At 58.6% G+C, this 13,434-nt stretch overlaps 1 protein-coding gene across 6 annotated transcripts; it reads left to right on the forward strand.

Moving 5' to 3' along the window:
• Nucleotides 1-1,471: 1,471 nt before the first annotated feature.
• On the forward strand, nucleotides 1,472-12,767 carry CACNB3 (calcium voltage-gated channel auxiliary subunit beta 3; the record flags this gene model as incomplete). 6 transcript variants are annotated; one of them, XM_082849256.1, is made up of 13 exons in its annotated part: nucleotides 1,472-1,513; nucleotides 8,531-8,653; nucleotides 8,876-8,998; nucleotides 9,460-9,575; nucleotides 9,860-9,924; nucleotides 10,125-10,144; nucleotides 10,343-10,423; nucleotides 10,635-10,693; nucleotides 10,862-10,971; nucleotides 11,275-11,426; nucleotides 11,640-11,735; nucleotides 11,850-11,999; nucleotides 12,453-12,767. In XM_082849256.1, the coding sequence occupies 13 exons, from the start codon at nucleotides 1,472-1,474 to the stop codon at nucleotides 12,765-12,767; spliced, it is 1,452 nt and encodes a 483-aa protein (XP_082705382.1). The 6 variants fall into 6 exon arrangements, with proteins under 6 accessions (XP_082705382.1, XP_082705383.1, XP_082705380.1 ...); XM_082849257.1 differs by having other exon boundaries at nucleotides 9,863-9,924; XM_082849254.1 differs by lacking the exon at nucleotides 1,472-1,513 and adding an exon at nucleotides 4,737-4,894.
• Nucleotides 12,768-13,434: the final 667 nt, after the last annotated feature.

Raw genomic sequence — 13,434 nt, forward strand, 5'->3', positions numbered from 1 at the left:
ACGCCCTCGATCTGAAAGGGAAGAGCTCTAATTGATGCCGAGAGAGACGTTGAGGACCCCGGGTCACTCCGCTTCAGGATGAATCTGTCTCCGCAGCGGAGTCGGCCGCCGCCTCCCTCCAGCCGCCGTTTTTGGTTATGGAGGAGTGTCCAGCCTGGGGGTATTGGGGGTTTGGAGGGACCAATGAGAAGCTGATCCGCTCACAAGGGTGCAGGGAGAGAGCTGGCTGGGGCTACACCCCTGCTCCCCCTTTCCCCCGGCAGAACTTGGGCTTGTCCTATTTGATGTGCCCGCCGAACGGGGCGGGAGGGGGTACCGGTCCCGCGACTCCGTACTCCCTGCTACCCAGGCCCGGCCCGGACGCTGCCGGGCTTAGAGGAGGCGCCCCTGGAGACCAGGATGGAGGTAGGAGCAGCCAGGGCCCCAGAAGATCCAAAGATCTCAAAGGAGCCCCACGGGGGTGGGGATAGGGTGCAGCCTGGAGTCCCATACTAGGGGTCTGGAGGTGGGACCGCAGTTCCTGGAAAGAAGAACGGGTGAGGGGATCGTCCCAGGCTTCGCAGGGGGTCTGGCTCCGAGTTGCGCCGCCTCTGCTCTGCCCAGGGCAGCGCCCCCTGCTGGCAGGGCCGGACCCCTGCCGGCCGACAGACGGGACCCCGGAAGGGTGCCACCACCTGGAGGGCGTGTGGGACCTCGGGTGAACGAGCCCAGGGGCCGCTGCAGCCGGTCGGAGAGGAGCCGCTTCGCCTCGCTCTTCGCCTTTGCGGGCTGAGTCCCGCGGCCCCGGAACCCGGGAGAGAGCAGTGACAGGACAGCTTCCCCGGAACCCAGAGGGGGCGCTTGACGCTGGAGCTAGCGAGCCGTACACAAGCATTCTTCCTTTTCGATCCTTTCCTCTGCTGAGGACAGGTCGAAGCCGTCGCTGGGACCGCGGCGCCTTTCTTTCTCGGGCGCTGGAGGATGGGCGCCGGGCGCACAGAGCAGGGGCCTAAAGCCCCGGAGTCCAGGCAGCCCCCCAGCTACTGCCGCCCTTCTGCCTGTGGCGGTGGGAACTCCGGAGACCCTATGTTTTCTAGGGAGGGGTTTAAGGAAGAAGATGGGGGAGGGGGGGTCGGAGAAGGGAGGCGAGATATAGGGATGGGAGGACAGTAGCAGGCACCCAGATGAAGAGAACATGGACCGTAGAGAGGAGGAAGAGACGGAAATGGAGAGAGCAGGACTGAAAGGCGACAGGGGAGGGAGAGAGTGACAGAGGCGGAGAGAAAGGAAGAGAGAAGGGAGGGAGGGAAGGAGGGAGGAGGAAAGGGGGAGGGAACCCGGAGAGAGGGAAGGGAGCAGCCGTCGGAGCCTGGCGGTCGTGGGGCGAGGCCAGGCGTGCAGGCGGGAGCCAGTGTGCAGAGCAGCGGCCCGGTCCTGCTCCTGCCTCGGAGCCCCTGGCCCGGGGGAGGGGGAGAGGCCGCCAGCCCGGTCTATGTCTTTTTCTGACTCCAGTGCAACCTTCCTGCTGAATGAGGTAAACGCGAGGGTCCCCTCCCCAGTGGGTGGGAGGAGAGCCCCACTGCGAGCTAGGAAGAGGGCCCGCATTTGGGGGACACTGCAGCGATGGGGAGGGAGGGAGGCCGAGTAGGTGAGGCTAAGGGTAGAGGTGGCAGGTAGAAAAGGAGGGAGCGGCCAGTGCTGGCAGCTTCTAAGCACTGGGACTGGGATGGGGTGGGGGCGGGGGGAGGGAGGACTGTCTGGGGAGCCAGGAAAGGGGCTAGGTGTGAGGACTAAGGAGGACTCTGCCAAGCACCCCCCCCCCCGCGCGCCCTCCCTGGGTTCCCTGGGGGCAGCCCAGCAGCTAAATGCTAGGGGCTTTGGCTTTGTCCAGATCTTAAATACTGCGGGGGAGAAGGACTTCCTAGAGGTCCTAGCTCCTGCCTCAGCTTCCCCATTCAACATTCAGGGATTGGGATCTGTCCCGCTTCCTGGTGCACTTACAGGAGAAGCCAGAATGCATTCTGGAGGCTCCCAAGAATTCCAACTCCCAAACCCGGTTATTCAGGCTCCCCACCACCACCAAGACCCCCATGTCCTGCTTGCATGCCTTGAGTACCTGCCAGCTACCACTCTAATGACTCTCTCCTAAGAAAGAGGAAGGCAGGAGGAATCCTCTCCTTGAATCCTTTCTCCCCTCCCCGCCCCTCAGCTTTCTCTTCTTATGCTCAGCCAGGGAAAAGAAAAGGGGTTAGGGACCACATGGATACTGACAGGCACATGTCTTGTTACATGAGAACTAGAGCAGGCAGGTGTGGGTAAGGTGAGAAATGGAAGGCGGCAGTGAGTAGCAACTCAGAGAGAAGGGAACCAGGGAGAGGCTCCGAAGCTCCTGCAGGACCCAGGGGATGGGCCAGGTATGAGGAACCTGAACACATCTCCGGGGGTGGGGGTGGTTAGCATGGTAATTCATGCTTTGTGAGCAGACTTAGACACCACTGTCCCAGATGGGGATGAAGACAACAAGGTGTGTAAGGAAGGAGTGAGGTTGATGGCAGATCCACTGTTACCTACAATCCCATGGACACCCTGGTGGTGGGGAGAGTCCCTAAAGGAGAGGCCAGGAGAGTAAATACAGGGATGGGGAGAATCAGAAGCCCCAGTAGCTGTATTCTTCATTAGAATCATCTCCCAGGAGAGAGCACCTTGAGGGTCTTATCGTTTCACATTTCATGCCTCCTTTCTGCCCCTCTGGAAGGACAGAAGGAATTGAAGAGACAGAGAATAAAAGAGGATATAAGGAATACTGAGGAACTGGGAGAGGGCACAAAGTGAGAAGAGTGTCTGGGAACTTCCAATACAGAAGAATCCAACATATAACCAAACCCCAAATGGTGCTGGCCTCAGGAGAGGGAACCGTGAAAGCAGACTGCTTCCCCCAATAGTGAGCCATAGGGGCTCCAACAAAGTTGTTCACCAAATTCAGCAGGAGGAAGATGCTGGGCAGGGCTGGAATGCACCACTCACAGGATGGTGACAAACTAAAGATAGTCTTAAGATGAGGCCCCTTCTCTTTTTCTTGCTAAGGGAGCATGAACCAGTGACATAAGTGGGAAGCCAATTGGTTCGGGTGGTCTTCCTCTCTCTCCCACGTACAGTGCTTCCTACCATAGATCTCACCCAACCCTGTCAGAGTTTTGGTTTACTAATTCCCCTGTAGCCCAGGAAGAAAAGGGATGAGCAAATTGCGGATTCACCCTCGTGGGTGTGAGACACTGGGAGTGGAGAAGGACTGAGCTGTGAAGCTCTCCAAGTGTAACCCTCTGTCTACCTCACATCCACCCCCACCCCCAGGGGACGGGGAAGGAGGGGATGAAGGGGTAGGTAGGCCATCAAAATTCAAAGGAATAATTTTGCTCTGGAGCTCAAATGGGTGGATCTTTGAGGAAGTTTCCTCAAGATAAGGGCTGCTGTTCAGTCTCCAACGTCAAATCTGGGTGCCCCTTTTGAAGGAGACTGACTGGTAGAGCAGTACATGTGGCTCCAACCCAGATACTAGGCACCCCAGCCCAGCCTCATCCTTTTGCTAAGGAGGGGATCTGGCCTTACACTAGTGACTCTGGGGGCACTTGCCCTTCCCCCTCCCAACCCCCGCGTGGCCAGGCTCTCTCACCTTCTGTCCAAGCCACGACCATCCCCCGACCTCGGCTCTCTGGTTTCTTTCCTCTTCCCTTTAGGCTCGCCTAAAACAGCCCCTCCCTACGCCAGTTCCCACGATGCCTTGGCAATGCCTGGCACAGTCCTTGGCAAGGAAGTGAGGAAGGGAACCCCCATCCTGGCCAGACTAGGATGAAATCTGCCCGCGCAACAGGTGTAGGGTGTCCGGGCCCCAATCCTCCCCCTTCGCACGGGTTGCGCAACAAGGTCCTTTGCTGCAAGAGTCCCAGCACTGAGGGGACCAAGCGCCTGGGGGCGGGGGACGGAGGGAGGGCAGGGGCTACTTTCTCGGCATTGGCCTGGGGTTGCTAAATCCATTCCTCCCCAGTACCATTGCGGGGTTTGCGTTTGGAGTCTCGCGTGCCGCCAGGGCCCAGACACCCCGCCCTCTCACCTGCCGCCCCTCCCCCGTCTGCCCCCCCGCCCCGCCTCTTCTGTCTCCCCCAGTCTCCCACTTCCCTGCCTCCCGTCTTCCTCCCTCTGCCTCTGTACCTCCTTTCTCTCTCTCTCTCTCTCTCTCTCCTGTCTCTCCTTAACCTGCGCCCTCTTCTTTCTCGGTGGGGTCTCATCTCCCAAGCAGTCTCCGCGTCCCCTCCCCCGCTCCAGCCCTTTGTTTCCCGGCGGAGTATTTCCTGGGTTGCCGTACGTCTCTGTCTCTGCATCTCTCCTCGCCCCGCCTCCTCCAAGCCAGGATCCGCCCTGCCCGCAGTCTCTCCTCCCCTTCCTCTCCGCCGCCCCTCTGCCCCATAGGTGCTTGGGGACCCACCTTCTACCCGGCTCCCGTCGGCCACCTCTCCCGGCCGGGTCTCGGGCTCCGCGGGTGGCCGGCGCCCCCCGCCGCCCCCCGCGCCCGCCCCCGGGGAGGGGGGGCAGGTGGGCGGGCACTATTGTTGTCGGAGCCGGCGCCAGATTCCTCAGCCGCGCTCGGGGTGGGACCGGCAGGGTTGGGGGGGGTAAGGTGGGGGGAGCGGTGATTTGAGCTCGGAGCAGCTGGTCTTCGCGACTCGCTCCCTCCTTCGCGCTCTCGCTCTCCGCCGCCGCCCGCAGGGCTGCGGGGCTCGGTGGCATCTCCCGGGCGCGGCCCGCTGTCCTCGCCCCTGCCTCGGGGCCGCCCCCGCCCCTGGCGCCGCTCGCTTCCCCCCACCCGGACTCCCCCATGTATGACGACTCCTACGTGCCCGGGTTTGAGGACTCGGAGGCGGTGAGTGCCCACGGGGAGGGTGGGGGTGGGGAAGTTGGGGTGACACCTCATCTCCCTTGGACCCTTACCCCAGTTCAGGACTTTGAAAAACGCCTCTGCGGCGGGGCAGGGCGTGTAGGAGGGCGCTCCAGGAAAGTGGGGAGATGGGTTTTCATGCCAGAGGCTCCCCAGTGCCCCCATCCTAGAGCAAGGGGTATCGGGTGTGTGCCAAGAGGGGCCAGCATGGGGGAAAGGCTCAGAGCAGGTGGCTCCACAGCCCAGGACAGAAGGGTGGAGGGAGGAGGGGCTGGAGGCTGAGGGCACAGAGGCTTTAGAGAGGCCTCATGCAACGTCTGGAGTTCCCAAGGGAGGATTTATGGGGTCTGAACACAACAGCTACAGGAGAAGCCGGGGCCCTTGCAGAGGGGGACAATCCAGACCTCCTGTGCCTCAAGTAAAGGACAAATTAGGGAGCCTGGAGAACAGCAGAGAATCCGATACCAGCCTCTTCAGACAGACGGATCATAAAACTTGAGGACCTCCATTATCCCCTTCTGCTGTCCATCCCTGAGCATTGCCTTATCTCCTCACCCTGCCTCCAGCCCAGCTTCTCTCCCAGGCTGAAAACTGGGCACCCAGCACATGGATGAGCCAGCTGACTGAGCCCCATCCATTCCACTCCTCCTGCTGAGGCATCCTCAGAGCAGCGGGCATCCTGAGCTCCTGCTCAGCATGGAGGGCCTGGGGATGGAGAGGAAGCTCTTCGCTCAGAGAACCAGGCAGCTGATAAATATTTAATTCTCCTCTTTGCTTTTATCTCCTGACCCACTGAGACAAATCAGCTCATTAGGCAGTGATTCCCGGAGCTCAGAGCGCAGGGAGAGTGCCTGGAAAGATGGGGCCAAGGATGGGCAGCAGCAGCTCAGTCCCTTCTCTCAAATATCCTACAAGAAGACCTCCTTAGGAGAGCAACTAGATGGCTTAGAAGGAGTCCCTGACAGGTATGGAGGGTAGAGCACTCCAGAGTCGAAAGGGGAGTGTTGGAGTCTTCTCCCATCTCTTGCTGCGAAGTCCAAGATAGATGAGTCCTAGGGCTCAGAATAGGCAGCTGTCAGTCCTTTCCTGGGACTGGGCTCCTGCTGGGGCCCAGTTCCCCGTTGATTGGGCCTCTGGGGCTAATTACATTGCGGCTAGAGCAGATGATTTTCAAGGCTGTGGTAACACCTCTTTCTGACAGTTGAAGGGACAGCTGGCACGGCCCAGGGTGCCAAGGTGAGCTTGAGAATGAACCTCTCTGTGGGGCTGGAGGGCCGTAGAAGGTTCTTCCTGTCCCTGGTTGAGAAGGCTAGGACTGTTGCAAGGTGGCGCCTGACGTGTGGATGGTGTTCGGGGCAGCCTGCTAACCCATCGCTCGCTCCTCACCCTTCTCTGGTTCCTGGATTCCCCTCCCCCACGCCCCTTTCTCTTGCCTGGCTCCTTGCTCTCCCCAGGGCCCCCTCTGAAGCAGTAGGAGGGAAATCAGGCTCTAAATAAATCCAACGGCTCATCCCCCTCCTCTCCTTCCCCCGTGCCAGGCAAGAGTGGAGCTGCAGCCTGCCCACACACTCACCAGGCAAGGGGGGCACCACCAGGGCACTGTGCCAACTCCTGGCAGCTCCCAAGTACTGAGGCTCTGGCTGTTTGGGCATAACAGGGCTGGGGGAGGCAAGACCCCAGAGTATGCGTGGCCGGGCAGCCCTGTTCCCGGAGTGATGGGTGAGCTCTGAGGACTTGGGAATAACGGAGAGGGGATTTCAGTCTGAGCACGACTCACTAAACATTTAGGGAGAGATCCTGTCATTCCCGTCTTAGGGTGAGAGGCCAGGTAACCCAGGTGCCCCAGGCAGGGACACAAAGATGACTAAATTAGGCTGAGATCCTGGAGAACAGAGGGTAAAGTTCAGACTCCTCTCCCAGCACAGGTCTGGGCAACTAGGAGGCATCTGATGTACACTTATCAAAGCGAGTGGTCATCCTGCCTTGCCTCCTGCCTCCTAGCCTGCTGGCCCCTATTTACTTCAGATAGCCATTTCCCACAGAGGTGTCTCCTGTGCCCCAGGCCCCTGGAAGGAGGACCCCCACTCGACTGACAGTGCAAAGGTTCTTCCTGGGGCTCAGCTGCTCTTTATCCTGCTGCCAAGCCAGCCTTATTTGGTTCTCAGGAGAGATGGGGAACATTGTAATATGCAGGACTTTCCCTCCTTGTGCTATCTTCATGCCTTGGGTCTACCACAGACATTGTCTTTCGCTTACGCTCTAGGACCTGGGCTGACATCAGTCTGACCAGTCCTCTTGCCCATGGCGGGGCTGGGGCAGGTGTGTGAGTTCGTCTTCCCCACCAAGAATCTGGCCTCCGCTGCCTTTATGCACAGTAGGCTTGAAGGAATGTTCCTCAGCCTAAGAACATTCTACTAAACACACATACACATACACATTCCCACACGGACCCTTTAGGCTTCTGCCTTATCTCTGCCACCTGCCCCTCAGAATTGATGGAAGTGTCACTTTCAGACTTCTGCCCATAAAGAGGGGAAACTGAAGCAGGAAACAAAAGACTCCCTTTTCCCTAGACTGAGGGGGAAACCCAGCCAGCCTGACTTCTGTCCTCCTGCCCTAAGGTCCAGCTTCCTTTGTTCAGTTGTGCATCTCCCTCATGGCCTTGAAGGTGAGCTCCGCAACCCTCCAAATGCACCTTCATTGCCCAAAGGCCCTTCCAATGGGCAGGACTCTGACACTCTCCTGGCTCAGGTTACCAAAGACCCTTTCCCTGCATCCCCAGGGTTGCTCCTGGCTGGGTTGCCTGGCACCACCTCAGCCTTCCTCCAGGGGTGATATCCCCTTGGGCAAGGGCTGGGGAGATGTAGGCCAGGTGGTAGGTGTGGCCCGCCTCACCCAGGCTTAGGGAGATAGCTTTGTGTCACTTGGTCAGTCTGTCTTGTTTGCTGCCCACACCTGGCCAGTTGTCCCAGCAGGTATGAGAGGAAAGAAAGTGGGGGTGGGGAGAGTAGAGAGGGAGTAACTTTCTGGAGTTGGGAGCCCTGTGGCCTCCTCTTCACCCTGGAAGAGTAGGGACTGGAGGAGATGGGATCTAAGGGGGTGGGCGGCTATATCCTGACACTCAGGACCAGTGCCTTGCCAGCCAGTGTCTCCTGACTGTTCCTGGCTGGCTGTACTCCTCCCAGGCATTTTAAGGAAATAATTTCCAAGCTGCTTTGCAGGCTGATGTGAACAAGAGGGCTGGGTCTTTGGATTCCGAAGATTCCAAATCATCTCCAATATATCATCTTCAGTACATCTCACTTCCCTCTGCCTAACAGGACATGGTCAAGGGGAGAAAAGGGAGGAAGGAGGGAAGGGAAAGCTCTATTCGAGGCTGCAGTATTAATAGGCTTGGGGGGAGGGGCCCAGATCATAGCACATATGGGTTGGGCCGGCTTTTCTGCAGCCCCAGAGGCACTGGGGCCCTTCTTGGGGAGACAGGGGGGACTGGCAGGCCCAGCCACCCCCGTGGAGCTGGAGAGGCTGAGGTTAGCGGAGGCACCACTGTAGGGTTCGGAGGTGCCTCTCTAGTGCCCTTCACACCTGAGCCCATGGGTCACAGCCTCTCCCCCATGCCAGGGTTCAGCTGGCTCCTATACCAGTCGCCCATCTCTGGACTCAGACGTATCCCTGGAGGAGGACCGGGAGAGTGCCCGGCGTGAAGTGGAGAGCCAGGCTCAGCAGCAGCTTGAAAGGGCCAAGGTATCATCTTGCCGGCCGAGGGCAGGACAGGCCAGACTGGGTGGAAACTTGTGCTAGGTCCTAAGTCTCGAGGGGTCAATGGGCAGGATGTGTGTGAGTGTGAAAGGGTGTGTGTGTGGATGGGCAGACTGATGGGGCCTCCGCCCTCTGCTGATGGGGCACTGAAACTGGAAGGGGTGCTCTGAGGCTCCCCTCATTTGCACCAATGGTCAAATTCTCCAGCACAAACCTGTGGCGTTTGCTGTGAGGACCAATGTCAGCTACTGTGGTGTGCTGGATGAGGAATGCCCCGTCCAGGGCTCTGGAGTCAACTTTGAGGCCAAAGATTTCCTGCACATTAAAGAGGTGACCACCCCCCTCCAAATAGAAGCCACTTAATCTCTCTGCTTTTGCCCCAGTTCCCATTCCTCTTGCTTCGGTCCTCATTTATAAACAAGTTCCCCAAGCTCCTCAACTCTTATGCTTAACACACCCCCATAAAACCCTCATATCCAAGACCTAATCTTCAGGGTCTCCATCCTCCTAAGGCCTGGCTTGGGCCTCAGTCTCCATATCTGTAAAAGTAAGCCATTAGATTAGTTGCATCTTAGGTTCCCTGTGGCCGCTGTGATGCCTCACGCTGAAGTCTTGGGGGTCTCAAACCTGGCTGCCCTTCCCTCTGGTACCTTCTCCTGCCCCCCTCCCCTCGCGCTGCCTTCCTCAGACCCGCTCTCCCAATGCCTCCCTGGCTCCTTCACGTTGAAGTGCCAGGACTGAGGCCTGGGTCCCCTCCTCTCACTGCCCCTTCCGCTCCACCCCACCCCTAGAAGTACAGCAATGACTGGTGGATCGGGCGGCTAGTGAAAGAGGGTGGGGACATCGCCTTCATCCCCAGCCCCCAGCGCCTCGAGAGCATCCGGCTCAAGCAGGAGCAGAAGGCCAGGTGAGAGCAGGGCTGTGACTCAATAAACATACACCCCGGACGTGTGCACTTTACCCACAGTCCACATCACCACACATGCACACACATCCCCCCCCCACAAATATGCACACTCACACCTAGCGTATGCATTCACAAATGCACACACATCAAAGCTCACACACACAAATGCTCCCGTCACATGCACTTCCCTCACTAGCTAAAATGTGAGGAGACGTATACAACTATTAAATACTGTCTAGAACAGACACACAAAGACGCTTATTGACCTCCCTTTCTGCTCTTAGGAGATCTGGGAACCCATCCAGCCTGAGTGACATTGGCAACCGACGCTCCCCTCCTCCATCTCTAGGTAGCCTCCCCTCAACCCACCTGTCTTGGGTAGGTGGGTAACTCAGACACAGGGGGAAGGGAGAGTCTCCCAGGTGAACAGTGTGGGAAGGGGTTGGAGCTGGGAGAAGCCCAGGGTCTCCCCTGGGGACGGGAATACCGTGCCCCCAGGGCCTTTCCCCGCTTCACCAACTTTAATCTTTTATTTCCTTTTCCAAAAAGCCAAGCAGAAGCAAAAGCAGGTGAGTCAAGGAAGGGACTGGGGCTTGGGGGGCTCATGGCTTCTGGCTGTGGGGACAGGTTTCTGGGCAGTCATTGTTGGAGGGGCAAGAAAACACAGAGGGGAGGGAGCCCAGAACTTCTGAATCTGCCCCACCCCAGTCAGGTGAAGGGCAGGCCACACAGCCATGACTTTGCCTGAACTCAGGTCAATTCTGCAGGCGGAACATATTCCCCCCTATGATGTGGTGCCCTCCATGCGGCCTGTGGTGCTGGTGGGACCCTCTCTGAAAGGTTATGAGGTGAGAAGAGGTCCCTGACCCCAGAGTTGCCTCTACCAAACCTGCCACAGGAAGGGCCCAGGGACAGTGGGAGGGGATGTTTCCCCCCTCCCCATCCCCCAAGGTCTGGGTGTGGAGGGGCTGGGCTCCATGGCCGCACCTGAGGATGCTGCCCCCCTCCAAGACGGCCCCCAGTCAGTTGCATGCCTTTCCCCTTACCCCTCCCACCCAGGTCACAGACATGATGCAGAAGGCTCTCTTCGACTTCCTCAAACATAGGTTTGATGGCAGGTAAGCTGCCCTGGCCTGCGGAGGCATGAGAACCAGGGAGAAATCATTGTCTCCTTCCAGATGCCTGTAGCAAGGGCTTCTCTAAAGTGAAAATTGGTAGGACCTGGGTAGGGAGGGGCCTAGGCTTGAAATTTAAAGGTGGGTTGTGCTTCTCCTTGCCCACCCCAGGATCTCCATCACCCGAGTCACAGCGGACCTCTCACTGGCAAAGCGATCTGTGCTCAACAATCCTGGCAAAAGGACCATCATTGAGCGTTCCTCTGCCCGCTCCAGCATTGGTGAGAAGTCCCCATTCCTGCTTCTCTGCCCACTCAAGCGTTAGTGAGAACCTTTCTCCTACCTTTCTCTTCCCCGACAACTGCATTCCTGCCCAACCTCTTCTCCACCTGCCCCAGGATTGGCAAGAACCGAACCCAGTCTCAATTCTCTGTTCCTCTGCCTGCCCAGGCTTTGATGAACAACCTCTCCCTCCAGTCCCTTCCCATCCGCAATTTGGGAGCCCCCAAAGCCCTGTTGGAGTCAGATGGGGTGGAGCCACTGGTGAGCATTGCGGCTCGCTCCCTCCCTCCCACCCTCCATAGCTGAAGTGCAGAGTGAGATCGAGCGCATATTCGAGCTGGCCAAGTCCCTGCAGCTAGTAGTGTTGGATGCTGACACCATCAACCACCCAGCACAGCTGGCCAAGACCTCACTGGCCCCCATCATCGTCTTTGTCAAAGTATCCTCACCGAAGGTAAGTCAGTGGTGGTGATGGAGAAGGCCCACAGGGCTGCCCTCCTAGAATGTGGTACAACTCTGCTTGGTCCCTGCCCAAGGGCTCCTGAATCCCCTTTTCCTGCTGCCCCTTAACACAATTCTAAGTCATCCTCGCCTGCTCCTCATGCAGTATCGCAGGTCGGGGACATGCCCAGTTCTTTGTAGGCCCAGCTCTGCCCTTTTCCCTCAGGTACTCCAGCGTCTCATCCGCTCCCGGGGGAAGTCACAGATGAAGCACCTGACTGTACAGATGATGGCATATGATAAGCTGGTTCAGTGCCCACCAGTGAGTGGTACTCCTGTGCCCGCTCTTGCTTTTCCAGGGCTGGTGGAGTGATGGAGATGGGTGGAGGGCTCCTGCTGAGAAGAAGCCAATATTCCCCCTTTTCCTTCCCTCCAGGAGTCATTCGATGTGATTCTGGATGAGAACCAGCTGGAGGATGCCTGTGAGCACCTGGCTGAGTATCTGGAGGTCTACTGGAGGGCCACCCACCACCCAGCCCCCGGCCCTGGACTTCTCGGCCCTCCCAGTACCATACCTGGACTTCAGGTAGCCATTTCCAAGGGCAGAGATGCTCAGGCTAAGCCAGCCAAAACAATGCCCCCTCCCTGCCCGGAGGATCCCCCTTGGCCTCCAGTTTGAAGGCCAAAGGGTCAGAGAGCAGAGCTAGGGCATATGGGCGAAGGCACTTCCTGATGAGAGGGAATAAAGCAATGAGATGCGTGATCAAAGGCTATTTCTTTAGGACTCCAAAGAAACACACTTTCCAAACCCTTCTCCTTAGTCTGTCTTGAAGGCAGAGCCTGAATTTTGTGGGAGTCAGAAGCTCGTTTTCCGTGTCTGAAGTGGGAGAATGCTCCAGTATGCTTCTCCTTCCTTGCACTATTTCGTGTCCGCAGGGCCTGAGAGTTGAGGGGGAAGAAATCCCCACCCTGCTAGAGGTGGCAGGGAGGCCAAGGCGAGGTCCGCATGGCCTCACTTAGAGCTTCTGTCTTGCCCCAGAACCAGCAGCTGCTAGGGGAGCGTGGCGAGGAGCACTCACCCCTCGAGCGGGACAGCTTGATGCCCTCCGATGAGGCCAGCGAGAGCTCCCGCCAAGCCTGGACAGGATCTTCACAGCGCAGCTCCCGCCACCTGGAGGAGGACTATGCAGATGCCTATCAGGACCTGTACCAGCCTCACCGCCAACACACCTCGGGGCTGCCTAGTGCTAACGGGCATGACCCCCAAGACCGGCTCCTGGCGCAGGACTCGGAGCACAACCACAATGACCGGAACTGGCAGCGCAACCGGCCCTGGCCCAAGGATAGCTACTGACAGCCTCCTGCTGCCCGACCCTGGCAGGCACAGGCACAACTATCTGGGGCACCCGCTCCAGGCAGGTTGGAGTTAGACTGGCATTAGGCTGGCACTAGGCTCAGCCCCCAAAACCCCCTGCCCAGCCCCAGCTCCAGGGCTGCCTGCAGTCCCAAGGTTCTGGGAGAAGCACGGGGCCCCCTCACCTCCTGGGCACAGTGACCCCCCTAGGCTCCCATTCCAGGTACTAGCTGTGTGTGCTGCACCCCTGGCACCTTCCTCTCCTCCTGCACAAGAAGCTGCCCCACTGGGCAGTGCCCTCAGGCCAGGATCCCCTTAGCAGGGGCCTTCCCACCAGACTCAGGGAAGGGATGCCCCCTCAAAGTGACAAGAAGGTGGGGTGTGGGCAGCATGACATGAGGAAGAAACAAGGTCCCTGAGCAGCTACTATCCTAACCCAAGGGACTCAGGGGTTGTGCTTCGGGGTCTGAGAGCCTCCACTCGCCTCACTGCCACACATTAGAAATGAGACAATCAAAGCCCAACAGGGTGGCACTCCCATCCATCAGCTGGGGCGGGGCATCCACACACGAGGCTGGAGCACAGGCAGGCTGGGCTAGGGCCAAAGGCCTCACAGTTGAAGCCCTTGAAGGGAAGGGCTCTCCTCACCTGCCAGGAAGCTTCCTAA

The sequence above is a fragment of the Leucopleurus acutus genome (assembly GCF_964270905.1).
Source record: "Leucopleurus acutus genome assembly, chromosome: 11".
Classification (NCBI taxonomy): Eukaryota; Metazoa; Chordata; class Mammalia; order Artiodactyla; family Delphinidae; genus Leucopleurus; species Leucopleurus acutus.